Source organism: Saccostrea echinata, unplaced genomic scaffold (genome assembly GCF_033153115.1).
Source record: "Saccostrea echinata isolate AGI-Se365-2 ecotype Australia unplaced genomic scaffold, CSIRO_AGI_Sech_v1 ptg000009l, whole genome shotgun sequence".
Taxonomy (NCBI): domain Eukaryota; kingdom Metazoa; phylum Mollusca; class Bivalvia; order Ostreida; family Ostreidae; genus Saccostrea; species Saccostrea echinata.
The window spans coordinates 21,874,311-21,893,370 of NW_026889758.1; the positions used below are offsets into that span (position 1 = coordinate 21,874,311).

General features: G+C 32.3%; 1 protein-coding gene across 1 annotated transcript; it reads left to right on the forward strand.

Moving 5' to 3' along the window:
* The first annotated feature begins 5,204 nt into the window (after positions 1-5,204).
* Positions 5,205-18,784, forward strand: LOC133183447 (metabotropic glycine receptor-like). Its single transcript, XM_061318407.1, has 12 exons — positions 5,205-5,275; positions 9,878-10,349; positions 10,726-10,896; positions 12,153-12,279; positions 13,663-13,998; positions 14,255-14,323; positions 14,639-14,748; positions 15,591-15,805; positions 15,930-16,068; positions 18,118-18,223; positions 18,310-18,462; positions 18,648-18,784. Exons 2-12 carry the CDS (start codon positions 9,886-9,888, stop codon positions 18,765-18,767), a joined length of 2,010 nt encoding a protein of 669 aa, XP_061174391.1. The 5' UTR covers positions 5,205-5,275; positions 9,878-9,885; the 3' UTR covers positions 18,768-18,784.
* Positions 18,785-19,060: the final 276 nt, after the last annotated feature.

Consider the following 19,060-nt stretch of genomic DNA (forward strand, 5'->3'; position numbering starts at 1 on the left):
GGTTAAGAAATGTAAGGCCTTGGTCAGAGTGAAGGCTGTAAGTCTTGTTTTTTCTGTAATAACAATAATAATATTTGTTTGTTTGTTTGTTTGTTTTTTGGTAAAAGGAGCTGTACAAAAAATGAAGCAAATGACAAACGTGCTGAAGCCAGATAAAAAGTTTCCATATTTTAATTTTTGTTTAAATAGAAAAAGAACATATTCCTTAAGGACTCAATGTTCTATAATACTACCATAGTCAGACTCATTAATGAATGATAAGTTGAAACTGTCCCAGTCCTGTTTAAATGAAATTTCATTTGTTTGATGTTCGTATGATGTTGACTTTTTTATTCTGTATCTGTGATTATAATACCAGATTTAATATATGTTGATTAAGATATTGGAATCCATTTTTATGCTGTTTTAGTATTCTCTTTGAGTGGATAGGTTCAAATGAAGGGGTAGTTCCATCAATTTTTTTTCCAGATGAACGGATTATGAAACAGTTTGCTACATGTACATTACAGTTCAAATTCTCTGCTTATTGACCTGTTTATTTTAAATGAAAGAACAGCCTAAATCTTCAAACTGGGAGGTTTGTGAATTAATGTAGGATATTTATTGACATGAAAACTAAAATTTAGAATACTTTGTTATTTCTCAAAAAAAAAAAGTGAACGGGTTGTAAATTCTGAGAACAATATGTTCGTTGTTAAGTTTTTTTTTCCCTTTGGACATTTTATTATTGGTCAATTCAGGCATTCCATTTACTGTGTGGTTTGAATATAAGCGATAGTTATTTTTTCAAAGATCTACATATTCTGATAAAGGTATTTCTGAATTAATAAATACTTAAACAGCTAAATCGTTAAAGCACCAAATGAAAGCAGTAAATTTGGTACAATTGTATATTTCTCTGATAAGCAGTAAGTATATTTCTCTGATATTTGTTTCATAAATTATGTGCTCTATTGGGGAAATGAAATATCGTCCTTTAAATTGTGCAGATTAATTATACATTTCACATATTTAAGATTGTAAATTAATATTCCTTCTTGTACAAAATTGTTGTCAGTATGGAGAAAATCGGTTTTCTACCATAGATACTTAGGCCATACACCAATCACACAGCACAAACTAAAGTTTATATTAAGTAAATATCTCAATATATATTGATATCTGACTCATAGCGGTCGACAGATTGGTGTTTTACTATTGTAGGAAAGCTTTAAAAAATATCCTTGATTAAATGAATAGTGTATGCTTTTAAAAAAATTATTGAGTTTTGTTAGAAATTTTGGAGAATAACTTAAAGGTTGTGATATTTTTGTTGTAAATATCAGAAATTAGTCCGAATTCAGGGAGATCCATATTAAAATCTGATAGCATTTTTGTAGAGCTATAGAATTATATATCTCACATCAATTTCACGGGCTTTCTGTTAAGTAATGATTGATAAATCGAAACATTCCCGTTCCTGTAATGAAATTCCTTTTGATTAGGGATTGAAATTGATTTTTTTTTATGTGTGATCACTTTACTGAGGTTATTATATTTTGTATCAAATATTGGAATTCACTTTTATGCTAATTGCGCATCCACTTTGAGCTCGATACATTAGAACGCATGGGAAGTTTCATTCATTAATTTAATGTCTTCAAATATTTAATTTAATTTCTTTTCTATATACTACACATAAAAATACAGCTCGCGTCTCCAAACCGGGTGGGAATCTTACGGATTCTAAAATTTAAGTCGTATATCATTTTTTTTAAAATGAAAACTGAAATTTTTGAATAATTAAATGTGTATTTGGTCCAAAATGTAAACAGAATGTGAATTATTACAATTCTAAATCAAGCTTTATATTCCGGGCTAACTAAATTGTCGTAAAAGGATAATTCAACCATTATTCTATAAGAAAAGGAACATTTGAATGACTATTTGTTTTTCATTTGATTGACATTTTTATATAAAAAAAAATCGTTAAGATTTTTATTTTAAAAATCGTTAAGATACTTCCAAACCCAAGGTATTTTATGCAAATTTTGATTTAGCGATGATTTGTGACTTTATGTCAATCGGGTGTTTCCAGATCAGTAAAATTCTATGTCTAGCATTGATAAAGTTTTTGTAATGATAAACGTTTGTTGCTGTATGAAGCAAAATGTGTGATATTCAGAATTCATTAATTTCAAACATTCAATCACTTTATGGTTCGATTATTGCAACAAAAAAAAAAAAAAAAAAAAAAAAAAAAAAAAATGATGATAATAAAAAAAATAAGTGAAAAGTTCATGCTTTGATTGCAAATACAACCTATCGTTGGGTCGGATTTTGACTGACATGTTTTTAAACCATTTTGATTACAGATCACTCAATAAACTTCATCAATACAGGGGAATTACGGGGCGGGTGTGACCCATCGACAGGAGATGTTTACTCCCCCTAGGCACGTGATCCCACCTCTGGAGTGTTTCTGCCCTATTCACGATTTGTATTCTTCACTGGACTACAGAGGTTGATAACTGCCTTGTACATGTTGTATACATCCAAATACATGTAGTTACAATTACATGTTTTCAAGATTAGAGATTTTTGAAAAGAAATAGAGACCTTCTCTTGGAAAATAGATATTCAGAAAAAGAATTTAAAAAATAAACTGTTGGAGAAAAGAAGGGTTGTATTTTCATAAACTAAACCTGGTCTCAAGATATTAAGGTTCATTTGCTGATTCTTATGTATACATACAAAGTACACAAGTGATACAAAAATCATGACAATTTATTGTTTTAGCTGCATTTTATAGTGGAATCTCTATAGATGGTGTGTGTACTTGAAATACTCGTAGTCTAGACATGTTGGATGCAAGTTTCATTAAACTTAAATCTAAAATCTTGAGCCCCCTTTCTTTAGGAAAATTGGCGCCCTTCTAAGCATGTAAGTATTTTTTAAAATTCCTTTCACTTGCGTGTTTCTCTGAGAATTGAGGTCTTTCTTAAACTTATAAATAAAATTTTTCGTCATTGTGTTCGACTTCTTTTATCTTTCCTTTTTATAATAAAGATCTTGAAAGGAACACCAACTTTTTCACGTGATATGGTCTCCCGTCCCCCTACAACAAAATTCTTCATCTGCCAAACATTTTCTTTGGCATTAACTCCTTTTGGTCTTGATAGCACTTAAAGACAGGAAATGTAACAATAGCATATATTAAGTTTCTCCAATATAGCAGCTTATATATTAGTAAAGCAAAATGACAATAGTTTATTGTACAAGGAAAATACATTACACGAAGGGAAAAAAATGATTATAACGAACAATGGTCGATTTCAAAAAATCTATAAACAATACAATTCTGTGAAGAGGGCATAAAACACGGACCAAAACAAGAGAGTGAGGTGTTTACCTCTCCACCCCACTGCCTGACATTCTGGCATCTTCGTGTTCCCTCACGCTGCCCCCTCCCCCCGAGGGATTCTTGTTCCCTTGTCCTAAGGATGAGCGGGCATTTGTATCATTTGATTATTGATATTGAATATGTAAGTTTCCTTCTCAAGAGATTTAACGGAAATCTGAGACTGTTTAAAGTAAGATACCTTAAGTATTTGCTCTACTCTCATTTTCGCACATTATGGATTCACTAATGAGTTTGGCTTACTTAGATGTATACGTAACACGTGTACGTACCGTCTACTTTAATCTGTAAGAACTAGTCGGAACTCATTTTGATAATCGATATGCTTTCGCTGATACAGTATTAAGTTTCTAAACATCAGGGACGTTGTCTCCGATGAACTAATTGACCATTAAAAAGTCATTTGTTTCTTCTGATATTGAAAAAAGGCCTCTCGATTCATTCTCACCTTGCTATGTCACAGATCAGAACAGAGTGCGTATTATGTTTTGGACATTAATTACTTTTAGGTTTGGTGTTGTTCGTTTGTCAACTGATAACAGAATCTTAGATAATTTTTTCACCGACATACAGTACATAGTAAAACCGTTATAAACAAATCACTAAGGTACTAATTAATGTACTTTTTTGTCTAGATAATGAAAAATAAGGTTCTTTACAGTGCTTTTCCTTTATGTGAACATATTAATTAGACCTACTTCTTCGTAGCTTGTGATATTTAATCAAATGGATTAATTAAGATTAATAATATTGAATATTCTGATTTATTATAAACATGAAAAATGCAATTCCGTTTGATTAATGAATTCCGACGAAGAAATTAGACCTTTATAATCCGTCTTACCTGTGTAAAAAAAATATAATTTGTCAAGTGACCCTCAAATTATCAGAAAAAAGAACCATCTCTTATAATGGGAAATACATATATTCGTTTCAGCGCCCCAGAGTAATTTTGAATTAAGGCTAACAATGTTTCAAAACTCAATGCATGCCTGCTATTTTGCCTTGTAGTGTAATGATGAAGATAAACACATATCTACGGAAAGTAAACAATTCACCTTTGCCAGAGGACCAGTAATACTGTTTGTGCTATTGATGCACACAGGAGACAGTTCAATGGAAAATTCAGCCTGCATAATGACCGAAAAGTAATATCACTAACGATAATTGAAGTCAAGATAAAATTTGAAAATTTTTTAATTTCCTCCTGTGTGTAAAGACGGGAGATCATAGTCATTCTAGAATTCAACTTCCATAAGCATCAGTGAAACTGGGTCTTCAAGTTCCCGGGATTGAACTCTATTTGAAATGTATAGACTGTAGGGCAAGGATACAAGCAATTCAAAGCAATTTTCCTGAAAATTCTGGGTCACCTTGTGTACTCTACACTAAATATTGTGTTCTTAGCATATAACATAAAACATATATAACATAAAAAACTGCAGGAATTCGATGGGTTACATCAAGTCAACGATTTTATCCTAGTGGTCAATTGTGTTGTAATAAAAGAGTCAGTTGTATTGAATTTTCCACTACCGATGTGAACAATATTAGACTTGATTTGGTGTAGGTAATGCTATACTGTTTACAATTGTACCTATAAATGACATGAAAAAGCGATGGATTTACCTTTGTTCAAAAATTAATTTATCGCCATCCACCGGTAGAAAATTTTGAACCAATTACCGCGCTGCTGTAGTAGTAGCAGAATCGATAAGGGAGTGACAGAAGTCTAGATGTGTATAGATGGGGACGCCGACGATACGACAGACGATCACACTAAAATGGTGCGAGCTAGACTTCTGAAATTTCCTGTGCTTCTTGTTTTACAGGTGCTTCTTATATTGCAGGATAAATATGCTCTGATTTATGCAGGTAAAGAGTTTAACATTTTCCTATATCACAGTAACCTTATGCAATGTATTGCAATTCATATTCAAACACTCTGGTACGAACACTCTTGTTTGATCGAATTTTGGACTCAATATTCATAGTATGTAAAAGTTCAAATAGACACATCTTAATTATGAAAAGGTTTCTGTTAAGCTTGTTTATTAATTGCAAACAACCAGTTGTTAATTAGAACAGAACTATGTTTTATGCTGCAAAAACATTTTATATTCAATGTTAATGATTAAAATAATGTCTACAACAGTTACATGTAATTCTAAAAGAAGAATCTTCTTCGAGTTCTAAATTCTGCGGAGAGAGGAATGTCTAAGATAGTTCAACGGTAGGAATTTTAAGTTTAACATTAGCTTGTAAATATGGAAATTAATATTTAAAAAAATTACAAGCATGATAATTGAACTTGTGAGAATTGAAATGATGCAGGTTGTCCATAAATACATTCATGGATAGCGCCATTCGGACTTATAAAACTGTGTGTTAGGAATTCTTTTTGGAAGTCGCAACGCATTGGCCCTTTTCACAAACAATCTTAAAATTTGACAACTCTGTAATTCTTTGTTTAATGAAGATATTTATTTTTTCTAAAATATTGACAGTGTAATCTAATAAAATAGAAATATAGGCTTTTTGTGACATACTACAACTTAGATGCTTGTTGGAGATTTTGAAAAATTTTGTCTTAGTGGTAAAATTTATTTTTTTGAAAAGGGCCACAGATTTTTTTTTAATGAAAAATAGACAGGTGTTTGAAGAAATTGCAGATATTCTATTTTATATGCTTATTTTCATAAGAAATGTTGAAAATTAAACTTAACCTAAAACTTGTTTGGTAAATTAAATTACAAAATTTTGATATTAAGGTTAAAATCTGCTTAAAATTTAATTCACGCATAAGCTATATCCTTAAGTTACCGTCTTTCAAGCTGCCAATATAGTGGTAATTCATTATGAGCACTAAAATATGACTTTAACATCGACAGCGCTGATTACTAGTAATTCACGACCTACAAAAATACACGCTAAGCTTTGAATATGTAAAAGTAAATACGCATTCAGTAGCCTTTCAGAAAAATTAACTCATTTGCCACGGGTACCAAAGAAAAAAAAGCCTGCTTCATCGAAGTTTACTATATATTTCATTTATTTAAATGAGTTTTCTTTCAAGGTCTATTCTGCTTATGAATGTAACTGATATCGAACTGTTTTCTTGTTTTACAATTTCAATCAATTGAATCCAGACAAGTTATTGTCGTTCACTTCGATGTATCTAAAGGTTCAGAGTAATTTGATTCTCACTCTGGACGTGGATATAATGCATCTCATGTTTATAATGTTACGGTTTGTTCAATTGTAGATGGTTTCTATCTTTTTTTGTTTTTGGTATCTGTATATAGTCAGTATATACCTTTACCATAATGAAATGGTACAATCTATTTTATTATATACTTGTGTATATTGTTATCATCCTGGTCGGCCGTCCGTCTCCTCCTTTATCTCCTTCCTCTTACATTTTACGCAGTAGCCAAATCATCTTTTGAAATATGTTTGATGATGTCCTGTACATAATGTTTCGGAATTTTCGTTACCATAACCGCTAATCGGGGGTCGACGTTTTTCAGCGAAACCTATGTTCCCAAAAACGCTTCTTACATTTTAAAAAGTAGCCAAATCATCTTTCGAAATATTTGGTGGTGTCTGTATATGTGCAATAAAGTTTCGGATTTTTCGTTACCCGGGGAGAGGGGGGGGGGGGGCGAAAATGACTTTTTTTTTGCTACGAAAACCATGTTCTAAAAACTCCTCTTACGTTTTACGCCGTAGCTAAATCATCTTTTGGTATAGAATTGGTGTTTGCCCTGTAGTACATGTGCAATAAAGTTTCGGAATTTTCAGTTTGACCCTTGGGACTAATTAGGGGCCAAAACAACGTTTTTTCTACGAAAACTATGTTCCCAAAACTCATCTTACATTTTACACAGAAGCCAAATCATCTTTTGGAATAGAATTGGTGTTGCCCTTTAGTACAAGTGCAATTAGGTTTCGGAATTTTCAGTTTGACCCTTGGGAGTAATTATAATTAGTAGCCAAAAATAACGTTTTTTCTACGAAAAACTCATCTTACATTTTACGCAGTAGCCAGATCATCTTTTTGAAAGTGATTGGTGGTCATACTCTTGTGACCTCCGATTGGTGGTCACACTCTGGTGACCACCAGTACACACTGGTGGTGTACTGAAGGTTTTGAAAATTTTCATTTTTATCCAAAGCATTCTCATGAGACTGATATATTCTGTGTCTTTTTATGATATTCTTTTTATAATATTCAAATTGATTAGGCAATATATGATCTTTGGAGTGTATGTATGTTGATAAGGAAAAATGACTACAACATATGGTGTCCGATCTCTTTTTATCTGCTTTGTGACAGCCATTCAAAATCCTGAATTCTACATAAACACATTTCAAACATAAACTTCATAGCAATCAATAAATATGAGAGAACAAAGTCAGCATATGTTTCCTCATAAAGGAGAAATGCCCATTTTCTTTTATAACAGACTTTGCTTCATTTGAGGAGGGAAAAAAATCTTTCAATTCACATGCCATAAACCATTCGAATGATAATCGTTTCACTGGAAGAATAAAGTATCATAATGATGGATATTCTGGCTAGTGTCTCATTCTATGTGCTTTAGAAAAGAACCACATAAATCCATACAATAATACCCTCCAATTTATCTTCCCCGAATCAAATCTGTCCAAGCAACACGCTGTTAATATGACTGACATACATTTTTGTAAATGGACATCGCTGAAAATTACCTTTAAGACTAATAATTCATGTGAATTATTCCATAGATCCTGGAACATGTATTTGTGTAAGGGTGTATATTAACAATGGTTTTTCTTGATAATCCCTGGAAAACTCTCCCGTCGTAGTCATTTACTAAGTTAATCAATGTTATTAAGATACAATTATTTACATTAACGATTATTAATACCAGTACTCTCAATTCTGAAATCCACACTGTAATTAATGAGTGGTCCATTAAGATTTTTTTAAAAAATAATATGTATCGTTAATCCATTTTCAATCTAAAGTTGAGAAATCATTTCATGAAAAGATTTTCAACTTCAGATTTGAAATGAATAAACGACACACATTTAAAACCTTTTCAACAGTATTTAAAGTTGTATTAAATATCAATGATATTCCAATTTTATCATGGAAGAAAATATTTTGTTTTCTTCACAGCAAAAAAATATATACCCACTATAAATGTTACAAATTCGTAATCAGTGGGCAGAAACGAACAACAAATAAACATTGTAAATCTATCTACTGCACACGAGGGAATAATGTGATGTTTGATTGATTAAAAAAAATCAGTCAAGGTTCATCATTATTCTTCTAGGTACATGCTAAATGAAGCTTTACAAACCTTCCGAGATTACTGGTATCAACCCAGGTCTGAAATATCCAATCATTATAAATAACTGATTTAATGTTATAGAGTGATAATATATGTTGAAAAAACTGCTAATAAGTTTGACAAAATATCCTTATGAAAGCAAAGTACTTCTACCGTTATGCTTAGGGAAAAAAAATTCTTCTTCTATTCTGGCAACAGTACCTCAAATACTGACACTGGGAGAATAAATACTATTGTTTATAATAATAATAATAAACAGTACTGTGATGTAAACAAATCGTCAATAAAAACATTGAGATACCACCTTGTGATATAATCATTAGATGAAGGCAGTTTTGATGTGGCACGCAGTTTTGATGTGTTCAGGGGATGGCACTAGTGAAGGTGATAAGTTGTTTTTTTTCTTGATGACGTGCAGAATATCAGTCAGTTAATGACAGGTCCAATAAATACAATTTATGTTATTTAATAGAAATATATGTTTAGTCAACGAGCTAATAACTTGAAGAGATTAAGAATTCAACACCAGATGTTGCTGTAAATTTTGAATTTACTGGGTGGAGGTGATTACAAAATTTACATATAATTGTAAGAACATGCAATGTTTACAAGACTGGATATCGACCCAGTAGAATGTATGTATCACATACGAAGATGTCCCTATACTAATAATAAATATTTATTCAACTATGTAAAAAGACAATTAAAAATGCTGTTTGAAATTTCTAAGAGAAATATACATGATGATAAGGGAATGATTGTGACTATAATTCATTTGTAAATAATTGTTAAATAAATCAATCAACCTTTATTCAAAAGGTGACGTACTTCAAATATATCAACCGTGGCACATTACTCTTAATTAATTTAGACTTACTGAAAGGAACGATTCTTGTCTTTCGCACCCGTTATTCCTTTATTCTCTAATGTCTATGAAGACGTGAGAATTCTTTCGTCATATTTTAGAATCGAAATTAAAACACTAACTATGTTCTGAGGTCCCCACTAGGGGGTGGATCAAAAACATTTTGCTAACGAAGATGGTACTTGGTAATCTATTTCTAGGAAATACAATGACTTTAAAACTTAAAATGAAATTGCCTGCATGTTATATTTTATTTTTTTTTTTCAGAAAAACAAATGACAGCCCGACAGGCATTGGAGTACGTAGCCTTTGTAGAAAGCCATAACTGCACCGTAGGAACAGGAAATTCTCTCCAGCTCCAGTTCGACGCAACAGCGTGGAGCACATATGCCCTTGCTGCAGTGCGAACCGCCAATTTTCTTTCAAAACTTATTACTTATAACAACAACACAATGTCCGCACTTTCTGACAATATTCTATACTCTCTTGTGAGGAACAATGTCCATTTGAAGTCTGTGATATTTGGATCTGCCATTGCCTTTGAACCGGACCTCTCACTTTCCTATCCTCTCTACTGTCCTTATGCATACAAACAAATAGACAACTCCACGGTAACTGTCAATGCCATGGATCTCTCTGTCAATTATAACTACACCGACCCTGACACTGAGTGGTACCACACCCTCCGATTTTTAGACTATTCCAATATTTCCATAGTGACTGACCAAGTTCAATTTAGGTATATCTACTAGTATTGCATGTAATTCAATTCACAGTTTGGGAGGCTATTTTTTCAGCCTTCCATATAATATTTTCTGTAATTTGGCAGACATTTCATTCTGCGATGTTCATTTTTTTTAAAAAGTGATGTTCTTATATAGTTCATCCATTCATATGAATAAAAAGATAATTTAAAACCAGTATTAACTTAATAAGATTCTCTGTACCAAATTCTAAAACAATCAAGAAAAGCAATGCAAAGATCAGTTTGGAAAGTTATTTGTTTACCCCTTTCCCTAGAAAATGAAACGCAGGATCTGGCAGGATTATTTTTTCTAGGGTTAATTTGATTTTCAGTATGAAACCCAGTTATTTCTATGTACAATTATTTACAGGAAAGGAAACGCTCTACAACCCGCTATTGACGTCATTCAACCAGTGGCGGATCTAGGTGACGGACGATGGACCAAACCCTATTATGATTGTGGAGGGGGGAACATTTGGATGGTGACTTATTCTTCCCCATTCTTTGGACTAACATCGAACCAACAGTCTGTAATATTTAGGTAATTCCTATCTTCCTTGGGAATATTTCATTAGCACTAGCTGCTTCCTCATTTCGGCCTTTTCTCTCAAATTATTAAAGCTATTTTTGATAATTATGACAGCATAGAGGAAAAATGACTTTTGATTGATGGAGGACTAATGAAGTATAGAAGACTACACAAGCTTTTTAATTTCCTCGTTTAGTATTAACAATGGGTTAAATTACGCATACGTCTGTTGTATAATCGGCAGTCGTGTTTTATTTAGCATCTCTTCAGTGAGTTATCTACATCTTAAACTAAGACAAATTTAAATTTATGGCTTGTATTTCATTTTCTACTTTTAAAGGAGAAGGCTTGTAAAAATACCACGAATTAAAGTATTTTCAACAGAAAAGCAAATTAATTCAAGGTTTATAGATCTTGCCAATTTGAAATGATATGAACTTAAAATTTAAAAAATATATATATACAAGCAAATCTATCTTATGTGAAATGTGGTTCCCTTTAGTTTACCCCCTTAAAATTGTTTCTATGAGCGTTACTGGTCTTTGTTATCCCTTGACTACAAGTGGACTTCTCAGAAGGATTATTTTCATGCAGGTTTTATTATGACGGAACAAAGTTATTCTAATTCATACAAGTTAAACTCATTAAAGAAACCTGTGAGGTTCGTGTCAACTTCTAGCTGTTTTGGACAGCGGTCTTGTTGAACTTAATCTTTCAGTAATCTGGGTTTGTCTGAGTTTCATACTAATTGTAAAAATGTTACAAAATGTTATCAATTTTTAGCATCTCGCGGAAAAACATCAATATAATATGCTCTGAAATCCTGTAATTCTCTCCTATTACAAAACGCAGACTAGAAAAGAAGCTGGTGCCTTAATAGGAAGTCAGAGGACGGGGGAAGGCATAAATCGTGCAGCGTAGTCATTAAAATGTTCAAAATGGAAATAAATAGCCTATTAAAAAAGAAAGAAAAGAAGACTTTCATAAACATTACAGAGTATTTAGAGGATTTAATGGGTATTGTAATTGAAAATAACATTATAATCATAAAATATCTGTATTAAAAAACATGTTGTTCGATCACTGAAGTTCATTCCATTATCCCTATTATGAACCTCCAATTTTTTATCCTCATTAAGGACATAACCAACAAAGGATGATTAGTAATTAAAAAAATATCCAGCGGTAAATCTTAATGAAGAGATTCACGTTTCGAAATAAAAAATGATGTGAACAATGTAATAGCACAAACCATATTCTAATTTTAGAGGCGTGGCTACCATTGATATCGAACTCACCCACATTGACATCAACCAATGTGATGCGGATCTCTCTTCTTCTGGGGGTGCCCTGGACATCTTCAGAGGAACGCACAACTGTCAGTCAACAACTGTAGTATGTAAAATAACTGTCAGTCAAAAAATGTAACAACCTGCCAATAAATGTAATCAGTTAACACTTTCCAAATGATAAATACTTGCCAACAACTTTAATATGAAAATCAACCGCAGTTAGTAAATGGCGAATGCCTGCTAATCAACAACTGTGATTATAAGAACTTTTCAATCATTACTGTAGTAAGTAAATGTCAGTCAACAACAACTGGGGTACAGCGACAATTATTTATAAATATCCGTTAATCAAAATCAGTAATTAGTAAATACCTGTCACTTAATAGCTACAGCAAGTAAATTCTCTCAAACTACAAGTGTTAAGCAAACAAATGCCAGTCAACAACCCCAATAAGTAAGCACACTCTGCAGCTGTTATTAGCAGATAACTGTAATAAGTAAAATCTTGTCAACCAAGATCTGTGGTTAGCAATTATGGACAATCAAAACTGCAGATAAACAATTATAATAACTTATTGCTGTAAGGAAAGAGCATTCATAAGCATAGATATGACATATTATCCAAACCAATTCTATTGATTTAATTAACGTAACCGTCTGTAGAAAGTAAGCTAGGAGTAGATACAAAACAACGTTTACAAATAGTGACAAGGCCTTTGTTCATTTACAAACAGGGAAAGGCCTTTGTTAAATATACATAAATGTATCTGTGACAAAAAAGTACCTTGTTACTATCTTGATATCTTGCAGGAAAAGTGAAGTTTGTGTGACTTTAACATATTTTGTTGCAAATAAATATATATAATGGGATTGGGCTAAAACTTTAATTTGCCGTCCACCTACATAACATGTCACAAAAATCAAAACACATGTTGCCACAGTTTGCACAGAATAAAATTAAGTTAAATCAGCACAAAACATGAATATATATATATATATATATATAGATAGATAGATAGATAGATAGATATACAGCTAAGGTATGGCTGATACACAATATTAAACAAAAAGATTCAATCGAAACTACCAGAATATTGAATATACGAATACGAATGTTCAATAGCAAAAAATGTTCATTTTCAACAGAAGTGAGTGAAGTATCTCCCAAGAGTAAAGTATGGGTATCAACAATATAAACTTTATCATCAAAGTTCCAAAAAATATTGAAAAACTCTTGTTCTGAAGTTTGTCGTTTCCATTTTTTTGTCTCTCGATTTTTTTTTATAAAGACAAGCAAAAGCGTATACATAGAGTTGATCTAGAACATTGTTTTTGACCAGTCTGTCAAAAATGAGTTAGAGATTTGTGCATCAATAGTTGAACTATGATAATATTTTATTGTGAATTAAACATATTTTAAAAGAGTAAAAATGTGATAATGTATATTTTGTAGCATTTCGTGTGATAAAACTAAATTTTGTTTCAGTGCGTTTTCACGGCAGGTAAAGGTTTTACTCGTGGAGCCTACAGATGTGAGTGTGCTCCGGGTTACTTCTTTCCGGATGTTCACGCCAAAGAGAAATATTATGACGGCAGCGTAATCGAAGATGACATCACGAAGAACAATGTGACGTTTCTGGATTCATCCACACGCTACAGATGCAGTCGTTGCGCACCTGGGTGTGAGAAATGTGTAGACGCGTCCCCTTGTCTATTTACAAGGAATATTTACATAAAAGCTGTTGTTCTCGTCTTGACAATCCTCACTATTATTATAATTATCATCGTTTCAGCGATGATATTTCATCTGAGAGAAAGCAAGGTAGCACCAAAATGTTTCTTTTTAATGTGATGAGCCATGAGTCAAACTGAATAATTATAATTTTAAAAAGTTCTAAGGATGCGGACTAGCCTTCTTAATAGAAAATTCTGCGCCATTTTAACGATATTCGGTTCATGCCTGTGATATAACATTACATCTGTTTAACATAAATGGATCTGTGTTGACAATCGTTACCTGTAACCGCGAACAGCACCAGTGACAGATATTTGTAATGTAATGTAATTGTCCATTTCAGGTAATTAAAAGCGGAAGTCCAATTTTCCTGCTACTAATGTGCGCCGGAAGTGCGTTGATGTGCCTTCAGGTAACATGGAATCATTTGGATGCTGGTATTGTTCTTATATAGTTGTCTCACGCTTTAAATCATGCTTCGTCCATTTCTCGGATTGGTTGTTAGGGAAAAAAATATTACTGCTTGATATTTCACATTTAGCCTAGTAAGGGAAATATGACAAAGTAGTTTTGTTAGGTCTAATCGACAATGGATCTTGGATTGTACTTAGAGGTTATTAAATTCAGTCTCTATAATTATCATTGTGTATTATTCAGATCAATATGTTTGTTTTTAATCTATGTGTCTTCTAAAGCATCAACTATAGCAGTTGTATTGTCTTTTCAGCTGTTTGTCATGTTTCCTGATGCAGACGATATTTTATGTATGGTATTGCCATGGCCTTATCATTTGGGATTCGTCTTACTATATGGATCCCTTCTCCTCAAAACTTGGAGGTCAGTTTACTGAGGATGTACCAATCAGTGGTTAGATTTTCAAAATCTTAAACAGAGTATATTACAACCTAACTCGTTATGAAAGAACTCAAAGTCACTTTACTGTATCATTAAACAACTGTTATGATTTCTTTTGGGTAAACTTTGAACTGTAATATTTTGGCAAATAGACCATGTAATTAAAATATTACACATTTCATAAAACATTGCCTGAAATATTGAATCTACAAACATCACTGGCTTTGTCTTTGCTCAAATAATGGAGAGTCACATACGTTTTTAGAGCCTTCTAGTGATTATTTGTGAATGTTCTGTCAATATTTGTTTTTCTCCTGTGATCTTCATAAAGGGGTTTACATACTTTTATTTCTTAGCAATAGAACATAATTTAATGTACTTTCATTTTGATGTGAGTTTTAAAGGTACGATGAAGTTAGGCTGTATATTTATTCAAGCTTAAGAGTATTCATGTCATTCACTTTGTAGTGGACATTTTTGTTCTTTGTTAATTGTTAACATCAAAATGTTTTAATTAAAGTATCATTTTACACACGCAAACATCACTTTAATGATGTACTTGTAGAGCTCTTGTAAAGCACATTTCTAGAAAACATTTAACACAACCAACAGTATTTACAGTCTAGGAATCTGTACACATTAAGATTTAGTTAAATACTACGAAATATCGAATATTAAACGGTACTTTTGTTAATTAAAGAAATAGCTCTTTTATGTTAGTGTCCTAATTGTCCATTAAATACTGATGTCAACTGCGTATCATTCAAATTTTTAAAACATGTAACGCTATTTCTTCATTTCTTCATTTTTTTTTTTTTGGACAGGATATCTGTAATATTTAGACAGGGTCAGTTTAAACGAGTCCATTTGCCAGACAAAACTCTCATTCGTCGATTCGTCCCCATCGTGGCCATAGCAATAGGGTACTTGGTGGCATGGTCCTCTGCCAATAGGCAAACAACACAAACTCGAGAAACCAATTCCGGGTTAAAGTTCACTATGTGCACAGAAAATTGGTGGTCATATTCCGCCTATGGAAGTAAGAGTATTCACTAAACAGTGTTGATATTTGTTAGCCTTACTCAGTGAGATAATAATAGAAACTTCCTAGCATAGTCCACTTGTTATACTCATTTGATTTCTTCTTCTTTTTTTACCTTCAGTGGAGGTACTAATGCTTTTATTCGGAGTCTACTTGTGTTTTACTGTGCGGAAAGCTCCAGCTTCATTCAACGAAAGTAAACACATCACGTGGTCCATATACAACGCCATCATTCTCAGTACATTCATCTTAATCATTGTGTACGTATTTTTAACATAGACTGTAAAATTAAATGTGGATGCGTGAAATTTCTCATTTACTGCTCGAATTTCGTTCCCTGTGCTATCGCGATGCTCTGTCTTTGTAGATATACCGATTCTTACTCTTTTGCAGGTTTTAACCTTTGCACTTTTCATATATTCAATGAAAAAAATGAAAAAAAGAATTGAAATGCTAGTCTTTTTCAATGGAACTTGCATACACCTACATACCAGTCTTTCCTTGATTAGTTCATCATAATATGAACAAGAAAAGAGAATTAAATGCAAATAAAAAATTCCAGGTTATAGTAAAGTGATATTTCGGGAAAACTATCGATATACGTTTAAACTATTTGAAGAAACCTCCAAAAAATAACTCCACAACTGAGGTGGGGGAAAGACTAATACCTGGTATTTGTACCTCGAGATACTCGTATCTAGAGGCAAGACAATAGAAATCTGTTTTAATCTGGATATCCGTTGACAACACTCAAAGGTTTTCCAATCAACAAATATTCCTTATATCTGTATAATATTTGTATTTACTAGACTGATCAACAAAAACTTGAGTTAACGAATCTGGAGAGCATCAGTTTGGCTGTGTTGCACGTTATACATGTAGTTTGTTTTCATTAAAATCACAAAAAATATTCACTATTTGAAAACTGATTATTTCATTGGTGAAATACATTTAGGACTAAACATAAGCAAGAAGGTAAATGTTCAGTATTAGCAAATAAGGGCGCATGTCCTTGTGGGAATGAAATTCATCTATATATATAAAAATTGAACTATTTAGGCTCTTCATTTAAAATTAACCCTTTGTCCTCATTTTCCAGCACATTGACAAATACCATTTGTTATTTAAAAAAAAAAGAAGGAAAAATCTATTTTTTTTTATATGACAATTTATTTTGTTGCAGCTTTTAAACATCTAAATCATCTGTTCCCTTTTTATTTGTTATATTATTTTTATTTGTATTTTTATGTTTTATACTTTGTTTCGATTGTGTTCTTTATTATGGCTTCGAGCTTTAGTTCGGCGAGCGTCATGTATTCATGTAGAAATAGTTCCTTTACTTCAGCACTCGGTTATTTAGGCAATTTCCTCCGCTAGGCTAAAAAGTCCATCATAGCATTTTCAATAAAACTTAGAGGAAATGTTTATTGAAGCCTTTTAAGTCGACTTAAAAATGTGGGAGATTTTACACCCTGACCAGTTGTTCGTTTCAGATTCGGTTCCCCAGTCAAAATTTTGAAATTTTTATCACAGTTTAGTCTTATTTGACATTGTTAGCAAATATAACATATCATTGGGTCGTATTTTGACTAACATATTTTATACCAATTGTTAGGTCTTTGTTTTTATACTAAATTTGACTCTGATCAATACATAGGGCTCATGGCGGGTGTGACCTGTCGACAGGGGATGCTTACTCCTCCTAGGCACTGATCCCACCTTTGGAATTTCCGAGGGTCCATGTTTTATGCCCTGATCACAAATTTGTATTATTTGATTTTTTTTTTTTTATCGATCACTGTTTGTTATTTTTGTTATTTTCACCTTTTACATTGTATATTCACAAGATCAGACTTTACATAAATTTGTAAAAAAAATTCTCTCACGTGAGACGCCATTGAAGTCATTTAGGTTAGGCTACTTTTGTTCTTTATTTTGAAGTGAGAAAAACGTATGATTCACTTTATTTGCGATTGTACAATATCACCTGATCAAATCATCTGCCCTCAATTCAATGTCCTTCCTGTTGTCAATCTTCAATCTCTCTCTGATCACTCTTTATGCGCATATTTCCTTTGAACGCATCTTCATCAATATTTTAATGGACCTTTCTATATCATTGCAAATGTAATTATCTCAGACATCAAATTAACCTCTTTTGATAAAATTAATTTTATCAAAGTTCTTGATATATTTGCTTCTTTAATCAAACAGTTTTCATGAATACTAATTTTCCTGCCAATTATATTTTTTTTCATTTTTTCTTTTAATCAACTCGCTTTTCCAAAAGTCGTCATTTGTTTTTGCAGGCAATTTGTAGCTGAAACTTCCGGTCCTGATTTAATCTACATCCTGTATTTTTTGAATTGTCAAGTAGTTGTAACAATTACAATGGTGCTAATACTCGCTCCAAAGGTAAACGGCTTTATAAAAGAATCTTATAATTTTTTCAATATCAATAAGTAACGATGTACTTAATATTTTTTTTGTCTGTTTCGCAGTTTTATGCCGTCCACATGAACATAGAGGTGCGACGCCGTGACAGTCTGCCAACCATTAGTGGACAAGTGACGTCATATATTCAAAGGCAACAACGGTCCATTGGAATTCAAACATCATTGAGAGAAGATGATTGTTTTGACAATGATGTTGCTGTAAGTTTAGTAATTCTACATCCACCTAGAGAGAGAGAAATAAAAATGCGACCATCTAGAGGTCTCCAATCAATTTTGTCGATTTCTGCCCTGAAATGACTTAAAAGTATTTCTAGATGAAAAAAAATATCCACACATCACCTATTTAAATACTTTACTTCATATCTGTTGTATTTTTTTTCCAGAAATCAAATGGCACAACATGGCTTCCATTCCATAAGCGTTCCAGGGTTAGACCTATTGTTCCGTCCAGTAATAAATACGAAAACACCTTGACAATAGACTCAATCAAAAGCACAGTTTGACAACACAGATACAATCTCTCGTCAGAAGACAATAAGTAACGATCAATTCATTTCTTCACATATTTAGTGATTTCGTTACTTAAGCATACATGTACATATAATGCATGTAAAGTAAAACAAAATCTTCTCCCTGTCTGAGCAAAAACTAACTTAAAGATGTTCTGAAATTTGCGGATTTTAATATATCGAGGCTATATTTTGTCGCCAAAAATTTAAACAGTGCCTAAATATGTCGTTTTACGACATAAAAATAAAAATTATTTCAATATGGTTGTTCGCTTCAGAGCGGTGTT

Coding starts and splice junctions, on each gene's coding strand:
- LOC133183447 (XM_061318407.1), top strand. CDS start 9,886: ATGACAGCCCGACAGGCATTGGAGTACGTAGCCTTTGTAGAAAGCCAT. Junction 15,806..15,929: donor GTCATATTCCGCCTATGGAA/GTAAGAGTATTC, acceptor TTTTACCTTCAG/TGGAGGTACTAATGCTTTTA. Junction 18,224..18,309: donor TGCTAATACTCGCTCCAAAG/GTAAACGGCTTT, acceptor TCTGTTTCGCAG/TTTTATGCCGTCCACATGAA.